This window comes from Hemitrygon akajei, unplaced genomic scaffold (genome assembly GCF_048418815.1).
Source record: "Hemitrygon akajei unplaced genomic scaffold, sHemAka1.3 Scf000069, whole genome shotgun sequence".
Lineage (NCBI taxonomy): Eukaryota > Metazoa > Chordata > Chondrichthyes > Myliobatiformes > Dasyatidae > Hemitrygon > Hemitrygon akajei.
The window spans coordinates 4,047,821-4,069,898 of NW_027331955.1; the positions used below are offsets into that span (position 1 = coordinate 4,047,821).

General features: G+C 44.9%; 1 protein-coding gene across 1 annotated transcript; it reads right to left on the reverse strand.

Moving 5' to 3' along the window:
* Positions 1 to 4,184: 4,184 nt before the first annotated feature.
* Positions 4,185 to 5,299, reverse strand: LOC140722098 (uncharacterized). The gene has a single exon (XM_073036890.1). It carries the CDS (start codon positions 5,114 to 5,116, stop codon positions 4,238 to 4,240), a length of 879 nt encoding a protein of 292 aa, XP_072892991.1. The 5' UTR covers positions 5,117 to 5,299; the 3' UTR covers positions 4,185 to 4,237.
* Positions 5,300 to 22,078: the final 16,779 nt, after the last annotated feature.

Below are 22,078 nucleotides of genomic sequence, written 5' to 3' on the forward strand. Positions count from 1 at the left end.
CATTTTCTGTCCAAAGTCCTTGCTTCTGAGACATATCGAATCTGTTTCCCCACTTACAACATTTGCTCAGCCAATTTACATTTTTCTACGTTCATGCAATATGGGTGTTGTTTAATCGGTTTGGCTTGACCAATATCTACGTCATGTACTGAGACCGTGGTTTGCTTGGGAACATCGGGAAATAAATCCTTAAACTTCAGAATTAATTCCTTCAGCTGTTGTTGTTGCTTTGGCTGCAGATGAGCCAACTTGTTATCAATGTTTTCTGGAACAAACCGAGTTCATTAGCCTAACTGGGACCATGTTTGGCTTGTGAAAAGTCTCAGATGAGTCAATTGTTTCATTCTGAGGGTTACCAGATTCATATGTTCTGACAACAACACTCACAGACGGTGCCTGCTTATCAAAATTAGGCTTTATCATATTTATGTGTAACACTTGTGTTAGGTTACGTCGGTCGGTCGTTATTGATAACATAATTCACATCATTAAATTGAGAGACTATTTCATACGGTCTGTTGAATTTCGCCTGAAGTAGATTCGTCAACATTGAAAATAAGGCAAACACCTTATCCCCCACCTGGTATTTTCTTTTGCAAGCCCGCTTATCAAACAACACTTCATTTTGTTTTGAGAAAACTTTAGGTTTTGTCTCGCTAGACTACAGGCTTGGTGTAGTTTATTTCTGAACTTCAAAACATAGTCTAACAAGTTAACATGTACATCCCCATCAATCCATTGTTCCTTTAACAAGGTCAAAGGTCCCCTCACTCTCTGACCAAATACAAGTTCAAATAGACTAAAGCCCCAGTGATCTCTGTACCGACTCTCTTACTGCAAACAAAAGCAAATGTATACCTTCATCCCAGTCTTTTCCATTTTCAACATTTTAATGTCATAATCATTGTTTTGAGGGTAGAATGAAATTTTTCTAAAGCCCCTTGTGATTCTGGATGGTATGCAGACGATGTAATTTGTTCAGCTCCCAGTTCATAAACTACCTGCTGGAATAATCCAGATGTAAATTCACGTCCTTGATCAGACTGGATTTCTTTGGCAAACCAGAAAATGTAGAAAACTTGGTAAGAGCCTTCACCACAGTTTTAGCTTTAATATTTCTGAGAGGTATTGCCTCTGGGAATCTGGATGCAGTACACATAATAGTTAGCAGATATTGATGGCCAGCTTTAGTCTTTGGCAATGGGACAACACAATCCACTATAAATTTTGAAAAGGGTTCACCGAATGCAGGTATAGGCCAGAGTGGGGCACTGGCGTGACCTGATTAGGTTTACTCACAACTTGACAAGTGTGACAGGTTCTGCAAAAGCTCACAACATCTTTCCTCAGATTAGGCCAGTAGAATTATTTCGTAATCCTGTTTACCGTTTTATTCACTCCAAAATGGCCACCTAAGAGCATACTGTGGGCCAAAGTTAAAAATTCAGCCCTATAAACTTAAGGAACTACAACTTGGTGAACAATTCCCATTCCTCACTGGCTAGTATAGTAGGTGGCCTCCACTTCCGCATTAACACTCCATCCTTGAGATAATACCCTACTGGCACTTTCTTAATCTCATCATCTGAGAGAGCTGTTTCTTTTAAAGCTTCAATCTCAGGGTCTCGGTTTTGTTCTGCTATAAACTCGTCTGCGTCGGCAGACATTTTAGCCAAACTTCGAGTTCCTGTGCAGGAAGGATAAATGTTAAAATCCATCTGTGGTCATCAGTGATTGGGTCAGTTGTTAACTGCACTGCAGGAACAACTTTACCATCTGTCAGGTCATTCCCTAACAGCAAAGTAACATATTCCACCAGTAAACTGGAGCATAATCCGATCTTAACAGGTCCCGAAACCAACCCTGACAGTAAACTTACCTTGTGCAATGGCACAGAAACCATGCCGCCCCCAATGCCTTCAATAAGATTTACCTCACCAGTGTTAGTCTCATCACCAAACTTTAGAACGCTGTCTAATATAAGTGAAGCTTTAAAAGCTGCAGTATCTCGAAGAATTTTCACTGGAACTGGGGTTCACCCTTCCTTTACTAATAAAAATCCATCTGACATAAAATGATCGAATCCCTTCTTAACTCGGTCAGACCTCTCAGACCTTAACTGAGCCTCAATAGAATGTTCAAGACCCTGTGGGTTTATAGGTGCTTCAACATACTGAACACAGGCATTTGGGACTGCCTCCTTTTCCTTTTTCTTCTTCAGGACAGAACAATTAGCCATCACATGACCAGCTTTCTTACAATAGTAACAAGTAAGACCAGAATATTTCTCCTTCAACTGTTTCCCTTCATCCTTACTCTTGTCACTAGTCCCAGCTTTAATTTCTGGTTTACCCTGGTGATCCCTGCTACTCTTCTGGAAGCTCTTATTCGGGATAAACTTAACCTTATGAGTTAGAGCAAACTCATCTGCTAATCTAGCAGACTCCTGCAAAGTGGCAGCATCCTTTTCATCTAAGTATGTCTTTATGTAATCAGGGACACACCTTTAGAATTCTTCAATTAAAACCAATTCTTTCAAGCTGTTAAAATCATCATTCACATTTTTATATGCGCACCAGCGGTCAAAACACAAACTTCTCATAAGCAAATTCCATAAAAGTCTGGTTCACAGATTTCCTCAAATTTCTAAACTTTTGCCTGTATGATTCTGGGACCAACTCATAAGCTTTGAGCACAGACTGTTTCACTATGTCATAATCAGCTGCTTCATCAACTGTCAAAGCAGAATAGGCTTGTTGAGCCTTCCCCTTAATTACACTTTGTAAGAGAATAGGCCAAACCTCTTCTGGCCACTCTAAACTCTGAGCAACCTTCTCAAAATGCTGAAAGTATTTATCAACCTCTGTCTCGTCAAATGGAGGGACCAATTTAACTTCCCAACTGGCCTCAAATTTATCACCAGAGACCAACGCTAGACTCCTTTGCTGCAAACTCTTTATCTTTTCCAGCTCGAACAGCCTCTGTCTTTCTGTCTCCTCCCTCTATTTTTCTGCCTCTTCTCTGTTTTTCTGCTTCTCTAGCCTCAAACTGCCTCTGCCTTTTCGCAGCCTCCAGCTTTAATTTTTCTCACTTGTACTGGAGCTCAAGCTCACTAGGTTTACTTTCAGGAAACACCTCCAACTCCTCCACTTTAAACACACCATCAAATTCATAATGTTCAGCTATATCCTCTGCATCTGTGCCCTCCTCATTGTCAATTTCACCTTAGCAAGTTTTAACCTTCTAGCAAGGCTCAATAACTCAATCCTTCTGGCGTCCTCTAATGCCTCAGAGGCTGGTGCTTCCAGACATCTATCAGCATCCATTGCTCCTGATTTTCCACACACAAATAAATGAAAAGGGATGAAATTGATCATTAATGAATACTCCCCAAAATCTGTTCAAATACTGGATGCAGGCCCCAATTTTGTTACGAATCGTAACGTTTTAGAAATGAACCAGCAGCAACAGACTATACCTGGAGTCTGTTTTTGATGTTAAAACTATCTTTATTAGAATCTACTTGTAATATTGTAACTTAATCACGATAAACAAAAGTTAACAGTGTTATATGTATATATGTTTTTAAATAAAACTCCCAAACTATTGAGCTCGGGGAAAACAAGGCATGGAGTCTTGAGATGGTAAAGTATGAAAGTTCAGTTCATTCACGGAATAGGTGATGAGAGAGATATTTGTAATCCAGGGTAAATGTTGAGAGAAGGCAATTATGTCGAATTCCACAGGTTCCATGGTGGTAAAACGTGAGAACAGTCGCTATAGATTTTATTTGTCGTCGTTCCAAACCCACATACGATTTATCACCGAAAGTGACTTGTCACAAGGGGTATCGTCTTCAAGTGAATTACCACACCATACCCAGGCAAGGGTTAATATTTCAGTGGTCTTCATAGGATACCCCAAATCAGATCCACTCCTATGGATCAAACGAGGTGACAACTACACATTGGATGTACGGTGAATCGATAATTAACCCACCCTTGTGGGCATAGGAAAGTTCCAAACAGTGACCCTTGGCCACTAGTTCCCTGGTTTTGATCCTTCCATTTTGCCTACTTCGTCTCCGTCTGTCTCTGAGTGCCTGTGTCCTTGGTTAAAACGAAACTAGCTGTGAGCGATGTAAACAAGCTGCAAGTCAGACTGATTCACCTTCTTCATCTCTCTCGCTCTCTCTTAAAATGACAGTCCACAGCAAACGAAACCCAGGGATTCATAACTATGGCCACTCCCCATTGTGAACTGAATGGTGAGCCAGTAGTTGGGAGGACTGAGTGAATCCCTTCCCACAGACTGAGCAAGTGAATGGCTTCTCCCCAGTGTGAACTTGCTGATGTCTCTGTAGGTTGGATGATCCAGCGAATCTCTTCCCACATTTTGAGCAGGCGAACGGCCTTTCCCCTGTGTGAACTCGCTGGTGTTTCAGTAGTTGGAATGACAGAGTGAATCGTTTCCCACAGACTGAGCAAGTGAACGGCTTCTCCCCAGTGTGAATTCGCTGGTGTGCCTGTAGGGTGGAAGATTGAGTGAATCTCTTCCCACATTCTGAGCAGGTGAATGGCTTCTCCCCAGTGTGAACTCGCTGATGTCTCTGCAGGTGGGATGACTGAGTGAATCTCTTCCCACATTCTGAGCAGGTGAACGGCTTCTCCCCGGTGTGAACTCGCTGATGTACCAGTAGGCAGGATGAATCCGTGAATCCCTTCCCACATTCTGAGCACGTGAACGACTTCTCCCCAGTGTGAACTCGCTGATGTTTCTGCCGGGTGGATGAATCAGTGAATCTCTTCCCACAGACTGAGCAGGTGAACGGCTTCTCCCCAGTGTGAACTCGCTGATGTCTCTGCAGGTGGGATGACTGAGTGAATCCCTTCCCACATTCTGAGCAGGTGAATGGCTTCTCCCCAGTGTGAACTCGCTGATGATTCTGTAGGTTGGATAACTCAGTGAATCTCTTCCCACATTCTGAGCAGGTGAACGGCTTCTCCCCGGTGTGAACTCGCTGATGACTCAGCAGGTGGGATGATTTAATGAATCTCTTCCCACAGACTGAGCAAGTGAATGGCCGCTCCCTGGTGTGAACTCGCTGGTGAGCCATTAGGTCAGATGACTGAGTGAATCTTTTCCCAGAAATTCAGCAGATGACCAGCCTCTGCCTGGTGTGAACTGACTGGTGTGTCCACAGGTGGGAAAACTGAGTGAATCATTTCTCACACACAGAACAGGTGAATTTCCTTGCCCAGTGTGAACTTGCTGATGTACCTTCAGTTGAGATGACCGAGTGAATCCATTCCCACTGTCTGCCAGTTGGTCAGATGACCGAATGAATCCCTCCCCACAGTCTTGAGTAGGAAGGTTGGTCGATTGAATCCCTCGCTCCACTTCTTAAATATCTAGACAGAGACAGCAAAACTGGCGTGTCATGTTTGAGCTTCCTGGAGACGAATTCCTTCTCATTTTTAACCTGTAAAAAGATTTGCAAAATCCATCAATGGATTTAGGACAACATTTCAGTTGAAATTACTTGAGTTGCCAAGGTTTGATCTGGTATCACACAGTTATAGTGAGATTCAACCCATGCTGGACAGAGATATCATTTCCTGACTAGGCAGAGTGCTGGTATCTGGAATGACCATCAATTCTCTGATGCTCTTCCTGTCTCTATAAGAATGGGGCATTTTGGCCTTCTCCAATTTGAACCCTCGCTCAGTTTGACTCTCTCCATTGGTATTATTCCCCCATCCTGCTGAACTGCATGGGTGCCTGGCCCCACAGTAACTGAAACAGTCTCACACAAATAGTCTTTCTTGACGTGCATCTGGGATTTTCTTTTATGTATTATTAACTTAAAGTGCCACAGTTTTAACACCATATAAAAAATTCCTGCTGAGATGAATGATTGGTCCACACGTCTGTTAAAAGGATTTAGAGTGAATTTTTGTATTATTTCAGGTTCTTGTCACAGTCATAGAAAATTACAGCACAGAAACAGGCCCTTTGGGCCATCTAGTTTATGCAGAACTATTTAAATTGCCCACTCCCAAACCCTTACCATCCAGGTACCTACACGAACCTCTTAAATGTTGAAATTGTGCTTGCATGCACCACTTGTGCTGGCTGCTCATTCCACATCCGGATGACCGTCTGTGTGAAGAAGTTTCCCCTCATGTTCCCCTTAACGTTTCAACATTCACCCTTAACCCATGGCCTCTGGTTGTAGTCCCATCCCATCTCAGTGGAGAAAGCCAGCTTGCATTTACACTATCTATGCCCCTCTATCACAATCAAATCTCCCCTCAATCTTCTACATTCCAAGGAATAAAGTCCTGATTTGTTCAATCTTTCCTTATAATCCAAGTCCTCCAGACATGGCAACATCCTTGTGAATTTTCTCTGAAATCTCTGAACTTCTTTTACATCTTTCCTGTAGGTAGGTGACCAAAACTGCACACAATACTCCAAATTAGGCCTCACCAATGTCTTCTAGAAGTCATCATAACATCCATCTATTGTTATCAGTACTTTGGTTCATGAAGGGCAAAGGGCTGAAATCATTCTTTCCATCCCTATCTACCTGTGATAGCACTTTCAGTGAATTAAGGACTTGTATTCCCAGGTCCCTTTCTTCTACAACACCCCTCCGTGCCGGACCAGTCACTGTGAAAGACCTCCCTTGGTAGCTCATACCAAAGTGCAACAACTCACACTGGTCTGCATTCAATTCCATTTTCCATTTCTAAAACCATTTTGCCAGCTGGTGCAGATCACACTGCAAGCCATGATAGTCTTATTGCAGTCCGCTAAACCCCCAGTCTTGTTGTCATCCACAAATTTGCTGATCCAGTTAACCACACTATCATCCAGATTACTGATATAGATGACAAACAACAACAGATCCAGCACTGATCCCTGCGGCACATCACTAGACACAGGCGTCCAGTCAGAGAGGCAATCATCTGTAAATACTCTGGCTTCTCCCAAAGACAGTGTCTCATCCAATTTACTGTCTCATCTTGAATGCTGAGTGACTGAACCTTCTTGACCAACCTCCCATATGAGACTTTGTCAAGTGCCTTGCTAAAGTCCATGTAGACAACATCCACTGCCTTGCATTCATCCACTTTCCTGATAACTTCCTCGAGAGACTCTCTAAGATTGGCTAGAGCCATGCTGTCTATCCTTTATCAGTACACACCTATCCAAATACTTACAGTATATACTTGGTTCCTGCACACACACTCCAATAACTTTCCCAGTACTGATGTCAAGCTCACCAACGTATAACTTCCTAGTTTATTTTTACAGCCTTTCTTGAACAGCAGAACAACATTGTCTGTCCTCCAATCCTCCAGTACCTCACCTGTCACTAAGGATGATTTAAATATCTGTGCTTAGGCCCCGATAATTTCTGCACTTGTCTTCCGCAGGGTCCTAGTGAACAACTTGTCAGGCCCTGGGGCTTGATCCACACTAATTTGCCTCAAGACAGCAAATCCCTCCACCTCTGTAATCTGTACAGGGTCCATGAAGTTAATGCGGCTTTGCCTCACTTCTGTAGACTCTGTGTTCAGCTCTTGAGTAAATACGGATGCAAAAAAAAATCTCCCCGTCTATGTTATCCCTTCTTATGGATTACCATTCTGATCTTCCAGAGAATTAATTTTTTCCCATGCAATCGTTTTGCTCTTAACATATCTGCAGAATCCCTGACGATTCTCCTTCACCTTGTCTGCTGGGGCAACCTCATGCCTTCTTTTATTTCTTTCATCAGTGTTCACTTGAATTTCCTGTATTTCATAAGTACCCCATTTATTCCTCTCTGCCTGTACCTGGTATGCACCTCCTTTTTATTGATCTGGGAGAGGAAAGCCAAAGGGGTGATGCTTTGAGGTGCATGCTGGGAGGTGGGGGTAAGGAGGGTTAAACTAAAGTAGTAGGGGGAATGGGAGCCTGAATAACAGAACAGATATTAGAGAGGTTGTGGAGACAGATGTTCAGGCCTCAGACAAAGTCAGGAAAGAAAAAAGTTGAGCATGGTGCAGTGAATATGCTGAGCCCTGTATATTTCAATACAAGGAGCAGCGTAGGAAAGGTGGATGTGTTCAGGGTATGGATCAACACCTGGAATTATGATACTAGGATCTGGTAACTGTGGATTGGGACAGGCTGCTTTATGGCAAAGGTGTGCTTGGTAAATGGGAGGCCTTCAAACCAAAATTTTGAAAGTACAAAGTGCTTGTCAGAATAAAAGGTAAAGATAGAAACTGTAGGGAACCTTGGATTTCAAGAGATATTGAGACCCTGGTAAAGCACAAAATGGAATTGCATAACAGGGATAGGCATAAGAAATGCAAGAGAACACATAAGAAATAAATCAGGATGGCTAAAAGAAGGCATGAGGTTGCTGTCACAGAAAAGGTGAAGGATAATCCTCAGGGATTCTAGTGATAGATTAAGAGCAAAAGGATTGCAAGGCACAAAGTTGGTCCTCTGGAAGACCGGAATGGCAATCCACGTGTGGAAACAAAGCAGATGGGGGATATCTTAAATATTTTTCCATTCTCTATTTACTCAGGATATGGACAAAGATTCTATGGGAGTGTGGAAAAGCGGCATTAAAATCATGGACCGGGTACAGTTTAAAGAAGAGAAGTTACTTCACTGTTCAAAATGGAACGTAGAAATCTACAGCATATTCCAGGCCATTCCGACTAAAATGTTGTGCCAATCATGTGACCTACTCTAGTAACTGCCCCGAATTTCCCCAGCACACACCCTCTATTTTTCTAAGCTACATGTACCTATCTAAGAGGCTGTTGAAAGACCCTGTTGTATCTGCCTCAACAACCACAGCCGGCAGCACATTCCACGCACCCACCACTCTCTGTGTAAAAAACTTACCCCTGACATCCCCTCGGTATCTATTTCCAAGCACCTTAAAACTATGCCCCCTCATGTTAACCATTTCAACCCTGGGAAAAAACTGCTGGCCATCCACACGCTCAATACCCCTCATCTTTTGACTCCTCTGCCAGGTAATTCCCCCCAACAGCTTCTAAAGTGGTCCACCTGTTGCTGTGGGGGATGGCCACTAGAGTACTCTGTGATGCCTATTTAACCTCATTTTCCTTCCTGACTCTCACCTAGTTTCCTGTGTCCTGCCCTTGGGTGTAACTCACCTCTCTTCATGTCATATCTATCACCCCCTCCAACTGCTGGATGATCTGGAATTCACCCATTTCAAGTTGCAGCTCATTGAAGTGCAGGGTTACAAGCTGCAGCTGGATGCACATCTTGTAGGTGAGGGCATCAGGGACACTGGAGGTCTCCCCTCCTTCCCTCCAATACCTCTCTAATTTGTAATAATTTCCCCTCTAATTTGTAATAACTACTGTGCAGATAAATCTTGTACTGTGTATTTTTTACCCAGTGACAAGACGTGCACAGTGAATTTTATATAGAGAGGCATTCATTCTAACAGCTGGCAAATCACTGTCAATAGGAACTTTGATCTCCTCTGGGTTTAATCCAGTTCATCTGCACTCTCACACAAACTATGTAGCAGGCCTGGAACGGGTAACGGAGGATTTTCTCACCAAAGCTTTTGCACATTGTCCATATGTGGTTTGCTTGCTAAACTATGCTTTAAAAAGTCAGATTTCCAAATATCACGCCACTTCTTCCCACTTGCAAATTCTCCAGTAATTTTTGCATCACCAAAATGCAAACAGGCATCCCCAGTTTCTGTACTCTACATAAATATTTCCCCTGAACCCTCCCTCAGGTGACTGACGGTGATGAACTTGGTGATGCCAATGAATATGAAGGGAAGGGCAGTAGTCTGTCTCATTGGAGTCTGGCACATTTGTGATGTGAAAGCTACTTGTTGCCCAGGGCAAAGGTGTTTGATATCATTACGTCCCCAGAAAGAATGGGACAAAACATGTTCTCACCGGTAGAAAAGTCCAGAGCAAGAGGAGGTAGAACAAGCAACACACACAAAATGCTGGAGGATCTCAGCAGGCCAGGCAGCATCTATGGAAAAGAGTACTAATGCTGAGTTCCTCCGGCATTTTGTGTGTTGCTTGGATTTCCAGCAGGTGCAGATTTTCTCTTGCTGCGGTTGGAGGCAGAACAAAGGTGATTTCCTCAACAGCTGATAGAAAGATTGTGTTCTCTTTTTCCGAATTCCTAATCCTTGCATTCAGATTGCTAGAGCTCAGCTCTGTCTGTGAGATCTATCTGCTCCCATTCCGATCAGCCGGAAGCTCTCCGGGGCCCGTATAGAGGCAATTGTCACTCAATTAGAGTCGAAAAAGCCCTTACCTTTCCGCTCCTCCCGACATTTTGTATACTGCGCGCATGCGTAATTATCGGAGACGGCAGCAATCCTGACGCCTGCGCATTTGATCGGTGCTTCAAACGACAGCGAAATTTTAACCGCGGCGCTTTTTGGGTAATCATGGTGCCATTAAAAATTTCTGCAAGCATCGGTTCCATGTCCATATCTCAGGTCTTTTTTGTGTGTAGAAAACTCAACAGCTTTCTTAACGCAGAAAGCGGCTCCCATAAACGATACACTCATTATCAACATGCATTTCGTGTATCTAATGCCAAAGTACAATCCTCTTACAAATGCAGATGTGAAACAAAAGCGATTCTGCAGTTGCTGGAAATATATATACACACACACACACACACACACACACACACACACACACACACACACACACACACACACACACACACACACAATACTGGAGGAACTCTGCAGTTCAGGCAGCAACTAAGCAGAGGAGTACACAGTCTAGACATGCTGAAGGAGCTCGGCTTAAATGCTGCCCATTTATTCCTCTCCACATTTGCTGCCTGATCTGCTGATTACCTGCAATGTTTTGTAGAAATTAACCATTTTGTTTTTCAATTAACCAGTTTCCAAATGTTTCTCATCTTTCATTCATAGCCACATCCTGCTGGTCTTGTTCCTCTTCCTCCTCCTGCTCGTAACCTCCAGACCCCATCTCTTTCCAGAGCCCCAAAGCCCTGATTGGTGCTGGTAACTCTTTGGTTTCTGACTCTGCTCCACTGAAGATTCACTCACTAGTCTGCTGTCAGGCTTAAGAGGTGCATTGCAGCAACCCATTTGTCTGAGGTACAGTCCTTTGAAATTGGTGAAAATGACACAAAACTTGAAAAGAGCAGGGAAAAAGGAGTTTAACCACCTTAGTCCAGAGCCATGGGGAAGGTCAAATACTCAGCGAGCCCATCGTGTTAATTAGCCTGGGAGAAATCATGCAGGAAAATCATGCAGGTGTATAAGATGATGAGAGGCATTGGTCGTGTGGATAGCCAGAGGCTTTTTCCCCCCAGGGCTGAGATGGCTAACACGTGGGGGGCATAGTTAAGGTGCTTGGAAGTAGTTCAAGGGAGATGTCAGAAATATATTTTTTATACAGAGAGTGGTGGGTGTGTGGACTGCACTGCCAGCGACGGTGGTATAGACGGGTACAATTGAGTCTTTCAAGAGAACCTTAGATAGGTACACGGAGCTTAGGAAAATAGAGGGTTCTGTCGTAGGGTAATTCTAGGCATTTTCTAGAGTTGGTTACATGGTCGGAACAACATTGTGGGCCGAAGGGCCTGTAATTTGCTGCAGATTTCTCTGATTCTAAGAAATTCAAGTGAAATCTCTTCTCCCACGGAGTGGTGACAAGTTGCAACAGGGAGAGTGAGAGATAAATTTTAAAATACTGATATGGAACAGAAACCTGGGCAGAGAGCAGATAGACCGAGTGGCCTTTCTGGTGTACATTGTGAGTTTGGCAGTGACAGTAAGTACATGCGACATGGGATTTGATACAGAATTGATTTATCTTTCACAGATCCACAATATTAAACGCCAGTGGGGCGCTGTCTTCTCCCGCATCTCCAACTCCACATTCAAGGATCGATGGCATTCAAACGCTGGTAAAGGCAACACGTACAACACACTGGAGGAACTCAGCAGGTCGGGAGGCATCCATGAGAACGTTGTGTAGAGGGGGTTTCTTATTAGTATAAGGCGGTTTCTTCTTTGTGAGGGTTTATTTTTCTTTTTTGTTACTGCGTATGATAATCAAATGGCTTCTTAGTTTTGTTAAAAGTAGGAATGCTTCTTTGTTGCAAGAGAGTGCTGGAAGCTTATTTGAGTTAAATTTACTGATAACGGGAATTGTATTCATTTGTTAACCAATTTTTATTAATGTTATTCTCTCTTCTGGGTCTGTAAGCTATTGTTGGCGGGCTTTTGGGGAGATCGCCGCGAGGGGGGGGGAGGGAGAGAGGGGGTGGGGGAGGGGGAGAGGGAGAGGGAGAGGGAGAGGGAGAGGGAGAGGGAGAGGGAGAGAGAAAGAAAGCGATGCTGTAAACTGGGCGCGGAACGGACCCCGAGTGGGGCTCCGAGGCCAGGATGTTCGGCGAGGAGAGAAGACGAAGATAGATGTGCTTGGTTGATCACTTCGGGTGGTCCTGAGCTACGAGTCGAGGAGCTCGGAGGGGATCAAATGGTGGCCAGAAGACTTTGTTAATTAAGCTCCAACGGTTGTACACGAAGTGGTTTGGACTTTGTTAAGTCTTGGCGCCTTTTCTTTATTTTCTTGTCCTTTATATATATTGTATCATTATTAATCACATAGTTCTAGTAATATCTATAAAGTGTTATCATTTAATCGCATATGGTGTACTGTCTATTATTATTTATTAAACCCAGAGTTTCGAGCTGCTTGGGAGGACTTGTGTAATAGCCACGGGCCGGTACCGAATTCAAACGAGAGCCGGTGGTGGTACGGCCTGGGGCAAGTATTTGAGGGTGAGACCCTCTTAGTGGACGCTCCGAAATACCAGGAGGGAGGGGAGTTGACCGCTGAAGACACCTCGGTGAGAGAGAAAGTTTGCGGCGACTGGGCCCTGAAGCCGTAGGAGACGTAGGCTGCGTGTGTGTGGAGTACAGTGCGCTGAAGAGGTGCACTGTCCGTGACCAGAATACGGCCCCAAGGGCCGAAGAGACGATGGCCTGTCTGAGTGGTGCGAAGTGGTTTAAGGTGCTGGATCTGAGGAGTGGATGTTGCCAGATTCCGATGAGTGAGGCCGACAAGGAGAAGACGGCCGTTATAGGTCCCCTAGGATTCTTCCGGTACGAAAAGATGCCAGTGGGCATATCCGGAGCCCTTGCAACCTTCCCGCGGGGCATGTAGAAGACCATGGGGGATGTGGAGGTGCTCGGGATTTTGGCGTATGTGGATGTTCTCCTGGCATTTGGATTTGCCTCGGGAGAATCTGAAGCGAGACTGTTGCAGGAGCGACTGAGAACTAAAGAGCTAAAGCTTTCTCTGGACACGTGCCAGGTCTGGCGAAGGTCGCAGCCCGTGAGTGACTGTCTCTACGGAATCAAGTTTGATGTGGAGATGGAGAGACCAAATTCTCATCAGAAACCGGAGAAAGAGATCCGGAATCAGTTGGAAGACCAAGAAAGTTATCTGATTAAGAGTAACAGCAAACCGAGAGCCCGGAGAGGGGAGTTTGAGGAGGTGAAGCAATTGCGGACAGATCTTGGAAGAGGGAAGCGGAAGTTTGAAGGGAACCTGAAGATGACCATGGACAGTCCAAATGAAGTGGAAACCCTGAAGGTTGACCTTGAAGAAGTCATCAGGAAGGAAAAGCTGGAGATAAGTGCAGTGAATACAGAATTGTTGAGACTGTGGCGGGAGTTGGAGTAGCCAGAGATGAAGCTGATGTCTCGATTGCGGGAGGCTGAAGAGGCTGGGGGAGCAGTGCAGGCCACGTGCTTCCGTTTGGAGAAGATCAAACAGCAGCTACCGATCGCAGAAGTGAGGAAGAATACGGATTCGAAGGATGATGCGCTGCATGTGTGGTACATGCTGCCTTTTGCTAACTTCCCCTCGATTGAGGAAGAGACCTTTAGCCTTTCTGCCACTGAGTCAGGTGCAGTGGGGAGGGTTGGCCGTGGACAGCAGGGGGATCAGAGTTGCAAGGGGGCATGAGTGAGAGATTGAGAGAGGAGTTGACAAGCGGAGCCGAGGAATCCCCGGTTGTGTCGGAGCCAGGATGGTTTCGGGGAGGAGGTACGGAGGTCTCGAAGGGTTGAGAAACTCCCAGAGAATTTGGCCTATGTAGAGCCTGAGGAACAGGGCGTGAGGTCTACTGTTTGGGAAGCAATGTCACTGTTTGTGCCTGGGTTAGGGTTTGGTTGGCAGGAAACGTGGGCGAGTTATTTAATAGTCATGAGGACATGACTTTTATTTGGTGGGGGGAGAGTGTAAAGGAGGTTTCTTCTTTTTCTTTTTAACTCCGTATGTTAATCAAAATGGCTTCTTTGTTTTGTTATGAAAGAATGCTGGAAGCTTGCCTGGTTTAAAATTTACTGATAACGAGAATTGTATTCATTTGTTAACCAATTGACATTAATGTTACTCTCTCTTCTCGGTCTGTAAGCTAGTGTTGGCGGGCTTTTGGGGAGTCGGCGCGAGGGGGTGAGGGAGAGAGGACGCGATGCTGTAAGCTGGGTGACGGAACGGACCCCGAGCGGGGGTCCGAGGCCAGGTTGTCGGCGGGAAGAGGAGATGAAGGCGGACGGGTGCTGGAGCCACTGCTCGGTTGACCACTGCGGGTGGTCCCAGGTGTGAAGACGGGAGGTCGGAGGAGAGCAACGAGAGGTCGAAGGTTCGATGGTTGAGCTCCAACGCTGTGCACTAAACTGATTGAACTCTGATACGTTTCGGCTCCTTTATTTTATATTTTTTTATTTATATATACTGCATTGTTGGTAACTATTTAGTACCAGTAATATCTATAAAGTGTAATCCTTTAATCGCATATGGTGTACTGTCTGTTATATGGCCGAGTGGGGACATCACAGAATATTTACACAATCTGGTTGCCCAGTTTGACGGGGCAGAAGGCTGCTCCCCCTAGACAGAAGCGAGCCTGAGGTGTGGATGTACATCTGTATAGATATACATCTATATCTATATAGATATACAGATGTACAGAGATTCACTCCCCCTGAGAGAAGACATTTCTACTTACCCGTTTTCTTAAAGATGGACCATTTATTTGCTGATTCTGTCGCTTTATTCGTGACTCTCCCACTTGCAGAAACAATTTAGAATTGTACACAGAGCAGTACAGTGCAGGAACAGATCGTACTGGCCATGTTGCCAAATTACTCACGACCCATCTACCTGCGCACGATCTGTATACCTCTTAGACAACAATAAGGCATCTGCTTCCATCACCCGCCCAGGTACCGAGCAATCACAGTGATAAAGCGTTATCCGGCACATCTCCTTTGCACTCCCTACGCTCAGCTAATATTTAGCATTGACCTGGTCAAGAACCTATCATAGGCACTATTTGGGAAAGATCATAACTACAATTCTTCTAAATTCTGAGGACGACAAACCCCAGCTATGGGGTTGCCTTGGGGACCAGGATGAGTGTTCAGGGTCTACACCAGGTATACTGATCAGGCCCTGCATTGGAATTAGTGATCAGGTCCAGTATGTGGGTGAGAATTCGTCCACTTTCGCATTTAGTTTAGTATTCGGGACTGACATTCGGGTTGTGTTCAGACCCTGAATGAGCACCGTCTTGAGCGAACATACCGGACTTCCGGCTGGTGAACCTGTCTTGTACAACCTGCAATGTCGGAACAGCATTTTAAAATCAGATTTTAAATCAAGCACAGTGTCATTAGCATATGTAGTGAGATATGTTAGCTTGCAGAAACAATGCATTGCATTCCTTAATAATAATAAAAATATAAATTATGTTGAATATATGGATGAAATTAAACAGGGTGGAAAAGAAAACGAAACCATATACCCTCTGCACTTTCTCGTCGAACTTTCGCGGCACCCTCCTTTTTGTAAGCTACAATTCATTTGCCATTAAGGCCAATATGTCGGTCACAGTGGTAACGTTGTCTACAGGGCCCCAGGTAATATGACTGGATTGCAGTAAGAGGAGTAACTCCATTCAACTTTCATTTCACTTTGTTGAGCCAGTGTGGCATGTCAATGTAACCATCAACAGCTTAACGCCTGCAGAAAACAGCGATACAGTAAGAAACATGGAAACAGAGGAAACATACAGCACCGTACCTTCGGCCCACAAAGCTGTGCGGAACATGTCACTGCCTTAGAACTACATCGGCTTTACACATAGCCCTCTATTTTTCTAACCTACATCCAGGAGTCTCTTTAAAGTCCCTATCGTTTCCGCCTCCAACATTGCCACCGTCAGCTTATTCCACGCACTCAACAATCTCTGCGTAAAAAAATAAATATATATTACCCCTGACATCTCCTCTGTACCTACTTCGAGGCACCGTAAAACTGTACCCTCTCGCGCTACGCATTTCAGCCCTGGTCAAAAGCCTCTGACTGTCCACACGATCAATAACTCTCATTACCTTGTACACCTCTATCAGGTCATCTCTCATCTTCCATCAATCGAAGGAAAAAAGGCCGAGTTCACTCAACCTATTCTCCTAAGACATGCTCCCAAATCCAGGCAACATCTTTGTAAATCTCCTCTGCATCCTTTCTATGGTTTCCACGTCCTTCCTGTAGTGAGGCGACTAGACAGCGTTACCTCTCGGTTCTGAAACTCAATGCTAAGATTAATGAAGGCCAATGCACCGTATGCCTTCTTAACCACAGAATCAACCTGCTGGGCAGCTTTGAGCGTCCTATGGACTCCGGACTCCAGGATCCCTCTGATCCTCCAGACTGCCAAGAGTCTTAACATGAATGCTATATTCTGCCTTCCTATTTGACCCACCAAGCTGAACCACCTCACACTTACACGAGAAAATCTGTAAATTCAAGCAATACACACACGATGCTGGTTGAACACAGCAGGCCAGGCACATCACACTTATTTGTGTTGAACTCCATCTGCCACTTCTCAGCCCAGTTTTCCATCATATCAATGTCCCATTGTAATCTCTGACAGCCCTCCACACTATCCACAACACCGCTGACCTTCGTGTCTCTGCAAATTTACTAACCTATCCCTCCATTTCATCATCCAGGTCATTTATAAAAATCACAAAGGGTAGGGGTCCCAGAGCAGATCGCTGAGGCACACCACTGGTCATCGACCCCCATGCAGAATATGACCGGTCTACAACCACATTTTGCCTTCTGCGGGCAAGCCAGTTCTGGATCCACTAAGCAATCTCCCTTTGGATCCCATGCCTCCTTATGTTCTCAATCAGCCTTGCATGGGGCACCTTGTCAAGTGCCTTGCTAAAATCCATATACCCTACATCTACGACACTGCCTTCATCAAACCGTTTTGTCACATCCTCAAACAATTCAATCAGGCTCAGAGGCACGACCTGCCTTTCACAAAGCCATGTTGACTATTTCTAATCATATTATGCCTCTCCAAAGGTTCATAAACCCTGCCTTTCGGGATCTTCTCCATCAACTTACCACCAACTGAATTAAGACTCACTGTCCCATTATTTCCGAAGGGTTATTCCCACTCCCTTTCTTGAAAACGGGAACAACATCCGCAATCTTCCAGAACCTCTCCCGTCCTCACCGATGATGCAAAGATAATCCTACTCAGAACCCCAAAGAAATTTCCCCAGAACATTTGCCAGATTACTTCCTTACGTTTCCCTGAGTACATCTGTTTCCAATCTATGCTTGAAAGCCCAGCGACTGAACCTTCCTGAGCAGCCTTCTGTGCGGGACCTTGTCAAATGCCTTGCTAAAGTCCAGACCGACATCATCCACTAACTTGCCTTCTCACTACCATGTCAGGTACAGAGGCCTTAAGTTTCCTTGTTACCTTTTGAACCTTTCTTAAAGAGCGGGACAACCTTAGCCATCTCCCAATCCTTCGGTACCTTACCTGCCGGTAAACACAACTTAATATATCTGCATCCCTCAAGGTCGGAGGAAACATGTTGTAAGTCGCTGGGGACTTCCATCCTAACTAGCATCATGTCTGCAAACACGTCCTCTTCTATAATCTGCGCGGAGTCTTTGAACTCACTCTGCTTTGCCTCATAGACTCCATTTAGGATCTTCCTCATTTTTCTGGTTCCACACATAGATTACCCTTCGGTAATCCAGAAGATCAATTTTGTGCCTTGTAATTCCCTTTCTCTTATAATTCATGTATAATCCCTTGGGATTCTACTTCACCTTTTCTGCTGTGACAAACTCGTGACTTTTCTTAGTCCTCCATGTGTCTTGCAATTTCTTCTACTCCACAAATTCCTCGCTCCCCACACGTGCTATGATCCTCCATCTATATTCTTCACCATGGCCACAATTTCTCCTGAAAACCAAGGTTCCCAAAAAGAACCGGCTATACTTACAGTACCTTCTATTCCGACATGCATACACAAGCTTTGAACTCTCAAAATTTCACCTTTGATAGTCTCCCACATATCAGGTTCACCTTTGACAGAAAACAGCCTATCCCAATCACACTTCTCAGAATATTTCGGATAGCTTAAAACTCCAGCACATCTAATTATTTTACCGTGCGGGTATCGCAGTCCATTCCTGGAAAGTTAAATCACCTCCTGTAACAGATTATGTTTCTTGCAAGAGGGTGCGGTCTCTCTAAAAATTTCTCCTCTTAATCCCGCAGATAAAGCCTCACCAGACGAGTTCCCTAGTCTGTACTGACAAAGTGGTGGCGTGATATATTCCCGATACTAGTAACGCCGCAGTTGCCCCTTTAATTGCCCTCGTTTTGTCGCGTCTAAAAGGAGGGAACCCAGGAATATCGAGCTGCCAATCCTACCCTTCTTGCAGCCAAGTCTCACTAATGGCTACCATATCGTAATTCCTTGTGTTGATCCACGACTTGAGCTCATCCCCCTTTCCTTCAATACCGTTTTGCATTGAAATATACGCAGGTCACGTTAGTCGCAACATACCCAACCTGTTTTAATTCCTGACTTTGTCGAAATCTTAACAATTTCTGTGTGAGAAACATGATCTGACGGATTCGACACAGTGATCGGGAGCAGTGGGTGGAAATCGCAATACCCCCAACCCCCGCCTCACCCCACAACTCCCCCCTACCCCACCCTAGCGTCGGATCGCAGAACCGGGACCATGTGCGGTAAAAGTTTCGCAGTGGGATTCCGAGACGAGGGCCACAATCTCAACCATGACTAACATATTCGCCACTGTGGATAAATAACTGGTTAGTTTAATCATTCTGACCAGACGCACTGCCTCTCACTCATCCATGACTCCTCACTGCCGCTCCCCGTCACAGTGGACTCTTCTTCCAGCCTCACCCTCTTCCCTTCCAAATCGCTCCACTCTCCTCGCCACCCAAAACACTGAACCCTCCTTTCTACGAACCCGGTCAGTTTACCACACCCTCCACACTGCACTCATTCACTCATTTAGGCTGCAAACTCGTCTCCCCCTCCCCTTCCTCTTGACGCCATTTTCCCTCATCTCTCCTTCCTCGCCGCCCCTATCGCTCACCCACACCACCTCGGTATCCTGCCCACCCATCCTCCCTCACCCTTTTCTGTAGCCCACCACACCGCCTCCCCCACCCATTCCGCCATTCCATCCCAGTCTCCGTAAAGAACCCTCCCACTCCATTTCTTTTAGCCCTCTATCCCTTTCTCTCTACCTCGTTCTCCTCACTCTCCAGCTCTCTCCCCTTGCTCCAACCATCTCTAAATCCCCCTCTGTATATCCCCCGTGACTGTCCACTCTCAACATCATACATTGCCAGGTATGATGATGCGGCCATCACTGAATTGTGGCTGAAGGATGATTGCAGTTGGGAGCTGAATGCCCAAGGTTACAGGTTAAACAAGAGGGATAGGAAGGTAGGCGGAGTGGGTAGTGTGGCTCTACTGGTAAAGAATAGCATCAGATCAGTAGGAAGATGTTACAAATGATCGGAAGATTTTGAATCTTTGTGGGTTGAGTTAAGAAACAGCAAGTGTAAAAATACGCTGATGGCAGTTATATAGAGGCCTCTAACAGTGGCTGGGAGGTGGAACACAGGTTACAACGGGAAATAGAAAAGGCAAGTCAAAAGGGCAATGTTATGGTAGTCATGGGACATTTTAGCACGAAGGTCATTTGGGAAAATCAGTTTGGGAATGGATCTCAAGGTAGTGAGTTTGTTGAATGCCAGAGGGATAGCCTTTCAGAGCAGTTTGTCGTTGAGCCTACTACGGAATCAGCTGTACTGGATTGGGTGCTATATAATGAACGGGAGGCGATTAGGGAGCTTAAAGTAGAAGAACCTTTGGAAAATGTGATCGCAACACGAGTGCGAGCAACTAAAATCATTACAAAGGAAAAGATGAAACATGAAAGCAAGTTTGCAAATAATATCAAAGTGGAATATAAAAGTTTTTCTTTCAAGTATGTTAAAAATAAAAGAGAAATTGAAGTGGAAAATGAGGCAGAAGAAATATCAAAGGGGGAACAAGGAGATGGCTGATGAAACTAAATCAGCATTTTGCATCATTCTTCACTGTGGAAGACACTAACTACACGCCTGATATTGTGGTGTGTGAAGGAAGAGAAGTAGGTGCAGTTACTATTACAAGAGAGAAGCTGCTCAAACTGCTGAAAGACCTAAAGGTACATAAGTCAGCGGGACCAGATGAACTGCACCCTGGGGTGCTGGAAGAAGTAGCGACAGAGATTCTGCTGGCATTAGAAATTACCTTTCAAAATTCATTGGACTCCGGCATGGTGTCGGAGGACTGGAAAATTACAGATGCCACTCCACTATTTAAGAAAGGAGGAAGGCAGCAGAAAGGCAACTATAGACCAGTTAGCCTGACCTCAGTTGTTGGGAAGATGTTAGAATCAATTGTTAAGGATGAGGTGATGGAGTACCTGGTGACTCAGGACAAGATAATACAAAGTCAGCATGGTTTCCTTCAGGGACAATCCTGCCTGACGACTCTTTCGGAATTCTCGAAGGAGATTACAAGTAGATTAGATAAAGGTGATGAATTGGATGCTGTACATTTGGAACCCCAGAAGCCCTTTGACCAGGTGCACACACATGAACTGCTTACCAAGTGAAGAGCCCATAGTATTACAGGAAATTCACTAAAGTGGTTAGAGCATTGGCTGATTGGCAGGACGCAGGGAGTTAAAATAAAAAGGACCCTTTTCTGGTTGTTTGCCAGTCACTAGTTCCTCAGGGGTCAGTAATGGGACCGCTTCTTTTTATGCTTTATATAAATGATTTAGATGATGAAATAAATTGTTTTGTTGCCAAGTTTTCAGATGATGCGAAGGTTGGGGGAAGGGCAGTAGTGTTGAGGAAACAGGTAGGATGAAGAAGGATTTAGATTAGGAGAATGGGCAAGAAAGTGGCAAATGAAATACAATTTTGGGTAAATGCATGGACATGCAACTTGGTAGCAGAAATAAACCTGCGGACAATTTTCTAAATGGAGAGAAATTCCAGGAAACTACGATGCAGGGGGAGATGAGAGCCCTTGTGCAGAACACCATGAAGGTTATCTTATAGTCTTAGTCGGTGGTGAGGAAGGCAAATGCCATGTTAGCATTCATTTCAAGAGGTCTAGAATACAAGAGCAAGGATCAGATGCTAAGGCCTTATAAGGCACTGGTGCGGCCTCACCTGGAGTATTTTGAACAGTTTTGAGCCCGTCATCTTAGAAAAGATCTGCTGCCATTGGAGAGGGTTCAGAGGTGCTTCACAAGGATGATTCCAGGAATGAAAGGGTTATCACACGAGGAGTGTTACATGGCTCTGGGTCTGTACTCGCTGGAATTCAGAAGGATGAGGGGGAATATCATTGAACCCTTTCGAAATGCCCGGACAGAGTGGGTGTGGAAAGATGTTTTCCATCGTGGGACAGTCTAGGACAAGAGAGCACAGCCTCAGGATAGAGGGGCGCCCTTTCAAAACAGATCCGGAAAAATTTCCCGAGCCGAAGTATGTTGAATGTGTGGAATTCGTTGCCACATGCAGCGGTGGTGGCCAGATCGTTGGGTAT